Below are 7,046 nucleotides of genomic sequence, written 5' to 3'. Positions count from 1 at the left end.
ACCCACAAAACTGATCTTTTCCTCACGTTGTTGCTGTGTTGTGTCACATTTTGTATGTTTTCTTCTTTTTTTTCCATTTTTGTCACATTTTTGTTGGATTTTTGTCATTTTTCTATTGAATTTTTGTCATTTTTTTATTGATTTTTTGTCTTTTTTTTATTGATTTTTTGTCTTTTTTTATTGATTTTTTGTCTTTTTTTTATTGAATTTTTCTCATTTTTTTATTGAATTTTTGTCATTTTTTAATTGAATTTTTGTCATTTTTTAATTGAATTTTTGTCATTTTTTTGTTGAATTTTTGTCATTTTTTTTATTGAATTTTTGTCATTTTTTTATTGATTTTTTGTCTTTTTTTTATTGAATTTTTGTCATTTTTTTATTGATTTTTTGTCTTTTTTTTATTGAATTTTTGTCATTTTTTTATTGAATTTTTGTCTTTTTTTTATTGATTTTCTGTCTTTTTTTTATTGAATTTTTGTCATTTTTTTATTGATTTTTTGTCTTTTTTTTATTGAATTTTTCTCATTTTTTTATTGAATTTTTGTCATTTTTTAATTGAATTTTTGTCATTTTTTAATTGAATTTTTGTCATTTTTTTGTTGAATTTTTGTCATTTTTTTTATTGAATTTTTGTCATTTTTTTATTGATTTTTTGTCTTTTTTTTATTGAATTTTTGTCATTTTTTTATTGATTTTTTGTCTTTTTTTTATTGAATTTTTGTCATTTTTTTATTGAATTTTTGTCTTTTTTTTATTGATTTTCTGTCTTTTTTTTATTGAATTTTTGTCATTTTTTTATTGAATTTTTGTCATTTTTTGTTGATTTTTCTCATTTTTGTCGTTGTTTTGTTTGCAGCTTTTCCACAAACGTTTAGATTTGAGTAAAGCCAAACTGGGGGTTAAGAGGTGTCGTCCCCCCCCCCCCCCACATGTGTATAGTTATGTGCGTGCACGGGGCCAGCTTCACGCGGGTGTTAAACGGGCCAGCTGCACGCGGCGCGCTCTCGCGGGGGCGGCACTGCGCGTTCACGCCTCTGTTTCTGCGGAAGCTGCGCGTGGAGCCGCGGACAGGAGCAGTACCCGGAGCTGTACCCGGACCCGGACCCGGAGCCTGGACCCGGCGCGGAGATGCTGAGGGCGGCCCGCGGGAGCTGCGCTGCCCGGGCAGAGTGATGCCCAGAGCGGACACGCACAGGCGGACTCCCCGCTCAGACCCGGTGAGTGGCACTCTGTGTCTGTGCGCGTGTGCAGGTGTGTGCGTGAGTCCGCGTGCGCAGGAGGTAAATATAGAAACACATGAGCGCGCTGACGTCACAGCCGCATTCCTGCGCATCTGCACGCGCCTCAAAATAGCGCCGTCGGTCTGCGGCGCGTCCTGGACCAGAGAGGCTGAGTGTGGGTTCCTGCTGCACATCAGAGCTCTGGCTTCAGGACCCGCCATTAGGGGGGGACAGGGGGGGCAGGGGGGACCGGGGGGGGCCGGGGGGGGGGGGGGGGACCAGGGGCCAAAGTAAAGCCCGTGTTCTGACGCCTGTGATCAGGCCTGTGGGAATGTCTCCACTTTAAACACCCAACGCCCCAGTTTATCCCCATTTATATTTTGCCCCATTTGCCCCCCCCCCCCCCCCCCCCTGTCTCTTGGCATCAGTGATGAACCCGCCCCCCCCACATGACTCTCTTCTGTATTGCTCACACTCAGGCTTTAGATTTCAGATTGTGTAAAATCATCATCGTGACAAAAAAGTGACACAAGCTTCAGCGCTAACGTTAGCTCAAACTTAGCAAAGCAACGATTCATATGAAGTCCTTTATTCACCGGCGTCTGAGGCTGATCCTCGTCTATATATATATATGTATGTATATATATAACATATATAGTATGTATGTTATATATAAGCTCGGGTCCTCTCCCGTCGGTACCTGAGGGTTCTGTATCTTTTCTGGACCGAGAGTCTGATGTATTTCCTGGGATCTGCTGGAGCCACTCCTCCAGTTTGGGGGTCACTGACCCGAGTGCCCCAACGACCACGGGCACCACTGATGCTTCACCCTCCAGGTTTATATATATATGACATCATATATATGTATACATGATGTCAGGAAACATTCAGGAACCTGAGCGGGGTGAACCCTCCATACATGGTTAGGAGCTTCTTAACATCTGTGTCTGTATCTCATCCTTTGGCAGCTGATTATCCCTGCAGTATCTGATCACTGCAGGGCGTAGGGACTTGTTCTTGCCATTGAGCTGCTTCAGGACCGGCCTGACTCGTTGGAGGTATTTGGCCGAGGTTCGAGGTTGCCATTTGCTTGTGGGATTCCGAGGTACTTGTAACTGTCCTCAATGTCTGCTATTGTTCCTTCTGGGAGTGAGACCTTCTGTGTGGACGACCTTCCCTCTCTTAGTCACCATCCGACCACACTTCTCTCGTCCCAATGACATCCCAGTGTCTGCACTGTATATCCGGGTGGATCAGTGAGTCGATGTCTCGCTCAGTCTTAGCTACAGCTTGATGTCATCCATGTAGAGGAGGTGACTGATGGTGGCCCCGTTCCTCCAGAGCCAGTCCTGTGGGGGGTCAGACCTCTGCAGAACAGCAGTGGGGACAGGGCGCCTCCTTGTGGCCATCGGCTTCAAGGCTGGTTTTCCACGACCTCATCGAGTTTGCAATGAGGCTCTTAGAGTCCTGTTAGTGTAGCTCCAGCATCAATGATCCAAGTGTGTGGCATTGAGGAGGAGGCAGTGCTCAGGTTAGTGTGTATATATATATATATATATACATATATATATATATATGTTTTATATACTGTATATCAGTTTTATCTAAACTGAACTAAAGGAATAAAACCCGTGACTGCCGCTGGTGTTTCTCCCTCAGGTCATGTGACTCCTGCTGAAGCATCATGGGAGATGCGGTCCAGACCGAGGGCCACGCCCTCCTGAAGGCGGTGTCTCAGGGGAAACTCCGATTGGCCCGTCTGCTGCTGGAGGGCGGGGCTTACATTAATGAGGGAAACGTGCACGGCGAGACGGCGCTGAGCGCGGCGTGCACGTACGGGGACGCTCACGTGCGCGCTCGTATGGTGCGGTACCTCCTGGAGCAGGGCGCCGACCCCAACATGGCCGACACGGCCGGGCGCACGGCGCTCATGCACGCCGTGCACGGGCGCGCGGGCGTGCACGTGATCTCTCTGCTGCTGAAACACGGCGCCGACCCCGCCCTCAAAGACTACGGCGGCGAGAGCGCGCTCACACGGGCGCTCCTGCACGCGCTCAGAGAGGAGCACGAGGAGGGGCGGGACTTCAGCGGGGAGGACCGGGCAGACCCGCCCCCTCAGCGCCCGGACCAATCAGAGCTGCAGCTGCTGCTGGAGGCGGTGGAGCGGCGCGGGCAGCAGGTGCTCATCCTGACCTGCTGCAGCCAGGGGGCGCAGCGCACCATCCGGCAGTACCACCACTGTCCACCAGAGCGCCACGCGGCCCCGCAGGACACGCCCCCTCACATCAGCGTCAACGGACTTCCTCCCGCTGACCCCGCCCCCACCGGCCCCGCCCCCTGTGACGTGGCAGCCTCGCCCTCGGACGTGCACGTGGCGGGCGCGCACGGAGAGGGCGTGTTCAGCTTCAGCCTGGCCCCGCCCAGGCCCCGCCCCCCTCGGGTCCTGAAGAGACTGAACTCTGAGCCGTGGGGACTGAGCGTGCCCAGAACACTGGCCCCGCCCCCTGCACAGGTGAGTGAACACTGGCCCCGCCCCCTGCACAGGTGAGTGAACACTGGCCCCGCCCCCTGCACAGGTGAGTGAACACTGGCCCCGCCCCCTCACACAGGCCCCGCCTCCTCACACAGGCCCCGCCTCCTCACACAGACCCCGCCTCCTCACACTGGCCCCGCCTCCTCACACAGGCCCCGCCCCCTGCACAGGTGTGAACACTGGCCCCGCCCCCTCACACAGGCCCCGCCTCCTCACACAGGCCCCGCCTCCTCACACAGGCCCCGCCTCCTCACACAGGCCCCGCCTCCTCACACAGGCCCCGCCTCCTCACCCAAGCCTCGCCTCCTCACCCAGGCCCCGCCTCCTCACACAGGCCCCGCCTCCTCACACTGGCCCCGCCTCCTCACACAGGCCCCGCCTCCTCACACAGACCCCGCCTCCTCACCCAAGCCCCGCCTCCTCACACAGACCCCGCCTCCTCACCCAAGCCCCGCCTCCTCACCCAGGCCCCGCCTCCTCACACAGACCCCGCCTCCTCACCCAAGCCCCGCCTCCTCACACAGGCCCCGCCTCCTCACCCAAGCCCCGCCTCCTCAGCCAGGCCCCGCCTCCTCACACAGACCCCGCCTCCTCACACAGGCCCCGCCTCCTCACACAGGCCCCGCCTCCTCACACTGGCCCCGCCTCCTCACACAGACCCCGCCTCCTCACACAGACCCCGCCTCCTCACACTGGCCCCGCCTCCTCACACTGGCCCCGCCTCCTCACACTGGCCCCGCCTCCTCACACTGGCCCCGCCTCCTCTCGCCGAGGGGGAAACAGAATCTTTTTATCCATTTTCTGGTGGAAAATAAACTTATCACAAACAAATAAAGTCACGTTTGAATCAAGTCCATGTGGAGTTTGTTCACAGCAGTCGTAGCTAACGCTAGCATGTAGCGCTAACTACATGTAGCATCACGTTAGCGTTCTCTCCATGTCTTTGTAGAAAACTACATTCATATTTCTGCATTTGTTTGTTGTTTAATAATTAGAGAAAGTTTAGATTTTCCTGTTTTCACATGACCATATATGGGCAGTGTCTGTATCTGTCGCCGCAGCTGTTTCCATGGTAACCACGAACACTTGAGCTGGAACTTTTCTATTGTTTTTTATCCAGAATCAAACTCAGGACAAACACAGTGTGATCAGCAGCTCCTCCCCCTGAGTAACCACAGTCTTTGTTCTGGTTTGTGATTGGCCGCAGGACGAGGAGGAGGAGCCTCAGAAGCCGCTCTCATTGGTCGATCGTCCTCAAAGGAGACACAGCATCGAGACGCATGACTCCGCCCTCAGCGACGCGCTAACGGAGCGGCTAACGCTAACAGCAGAGCCGAGGGCGGAGCCGAGGGCGGAGCCGAGGGCGGAGCCGAGGGCGGAGCCGAGGGCGGAGCCGAGGGCGGAGCCTCCTGCAGCGGCGCCGGACGCTGACGGTGAGAAACATCCCTCTGTCCCTCTGACCCTGGCAGTGTATTTCCTGTTGTTTTATGAGGGAGTGCTCTCATTGGTCGATCTCTCCTCCAGGCCCCGCCCCCGATGCCGACGCCCTGCAGAGCCTGCGGCGCCGCTGTAACCTCCCGTCTCCGTTCCTCGACTCGTCGTCTGAAAATCTGTCCAACTCCTCGTCGCCGTTAGCGACGCGGCGCGGGCGGCAGGGGGCGGGGCTTCTGGAGCGGCGCGGCTCTGGGACGCTGCTATTGGACCATCTGTCTCAGCCCCGCCCCTTCCTGCCGCCGCTCTTCAACCCGCAGCGGCCCGGCCCCGCCCCCTGCGGCCCCGCCCCCTGCGGCGGCCCCGCCCCCCGCAGGAAGAAGCTGCTGCGGCGCCACTCGATGCAGCCGGAGCAGATGAAGCTGCTGTCGGCGTTTCAGCACGTGCTGCGCGAGAACGAGGAGAAGTGACTCCGCCCACTTACCCATTTAATCATTTAATCATTTATTTATTTATTTATTTATTTATTTATTTATTTATTTATTTACTATCCTGGAGGATGTTTACACTGCAGCGTTTGCACCGTGACGAGGACAGACTTACAGATGGAGCCACGCCCCCTTCTGGAGGATTTATTTATTTCCTCTGTCAGGGAAACAGCTCCCCCTGGTGGCCGTGTGTTCTGTAATGGTAAATATTCAGACTTAGTAAACGTGCTCAGCGTTAATGATTCTCTGGGTTTAAGCGCACGTTAGCGTTAGCATTAGCGTTAGCGTTAGCAGAGTAAACGCTGAAGCTGTGATGACGTCATTAAAGTTACACGTCTCGATAGTTTCAAAACGCCGCCTCTGACCCGACGCGTCGCATAATAAACAAATAAAACCTTTGTCATATGTAAATGAGCCGATCTCAGACCAGTCATTTCACAGCGAGGGGGCGTGTCCTCTGTGACGTCAGCCTATCACAGCGAGGGGGCGTGTCCTCTGTGACGTCAGCCCATCACAGCGAGGGGGCGTGTCCTCTGTGACGTCAGCCTATCACAGCGAGGGGGCGTGTCCTCTGTGACGTCAGCCTATCACAGCGAGGGGGCGTGTCCTCTGTGACGTCAGCCTATCACAGCGAGGGGGCGTGTCCTCTGTGTCGCAACAAAACGGACTGAAGTCTCTGACGAGGAAATAACATTTATAAAACATTCACACTGGTATCGATCCTCCGGTATCGATCCTCCAGTATCGATTCTCGGGTATCGATACCTCGGTATCGATCCTCCGGTATCGATCCTCCGGTATCGATTCTCGGGTATCGGTACTCCAGTATCGATCCTCCAGTATCGATCCTCTGGGTATTACAGTTGTGTCACGTGAGGCCATTGTGACAAAACAATGTGACTTAATTCATTTGTGCCACAAAAACGACGCTGAACTTTGTGTTTTATGTGGATCAGAATAACCAGTAATTACAGAGTTATTAAGGAGTAATTACAGAATAATTACAGAGTTATTAAGGAGTAATTACAGAGTTATTAAGGAGTTATTACAGTAATTACAGAGTTATTAAGGAGTAATTACAGAATAATTACAGAGTTATTAAGGAGTAATTACAGAGTTATTAAGGAGTTATTACAGTAATTACAGAGTTATTAAGGAGTAATTACAGAGTTATTAAGGAGTTATTACAGAGTTATTAATGAGTAATTACAGAGTAATTACAGAGTAATTAATGGGGCTGAGCACCGTTACGTTTCCTCAGATCCAGGCTCTGATTAAAGGAAGTCACTCGGTTCTTTCATCAAATAAATGAAGCATTTATTTCCTCATTTTTACTCGTCTGACACGTCATGTTTCAGTTTTCTGGTTTTAGAC

The 7,046-nt window shown here is 52.0% G+C and overlaps 1 protein-coding gene across 1 annotated transcript; it reads left to right on the top strand.

Moving 5' to 3' along the window:
• Nucleotides 1-1,057: 1,057 nt before the first annotated feature.
• On the top strand, nucleotides 1,058-5,782 carry LOC306982838 (ankyrin repeat domain-containing protein 34A-like). Its single transcript, XM_079583289.1, has 5 exons — nucleotides 1,058-1,217; nucleotides 2,880-3,732; nucleotides 4,961-5,079; nucleotides 5,140-5,186; nucleotides 5,278-5,782. Exons 2-5 carry the CDS (start codon nucleotides 2,905-2,907, stop codon nucleotides 5,652-5,654), a joined length of 1,371 nt encoding a protein of 456 aa, XP_079439415.1. The 5' UTR covers nucleotides 1,058-1,217; nucleotides 2,880-2,904; the 3' UTR covers nucleotides 5,655-5,782.
• The last annotated feature ends 1,264 nt before the right edge of the window (nucleotides 5,783-7,046 follow it).

Source organism: Gobius niger (genome assembly GCF_951799975.1).
Source record: "Gobius niger genome assembly, contig: SCAFFOLD_71, whole genome shotgun sequence".
Taxonomy (NCBI): domain Eukaryota; kingdom Metazoa; phylum Chordata; class Actinopteri; order Gobiiformes; family Gobiidae; genus Gobius; species Gobius niger.
This window is presented reverse-complemented; position numbering and strand designations above follow the sequence as displayed.

Excerpts from the sequence above, each read along its gene's own strand:
- LOC306982838 (XM_079583289.1), top strand. The coding sequence starts at position 2,905 with ATGGGAGATGCGGTCCAGACCGAGGGCCACGCCCTCCTGAAGGCGGTG. Across the intron at positions 3,733-4,960 it reads TGGCCCCGCCCCCTGCACAG|GACGAGGAGGAGGAGCCTCA; the intron begins GTGAGTGAACAC and ends GATTGGCCGCAG. Across the intron at positions 5,080-5,139 it reads ACGGAGCGGCTAACGCTAAC|GGCGGAGCCGAGGGCGGAGC; the intron begins AGCAGAGCCGAG and ends GGCGGAGCCGAG.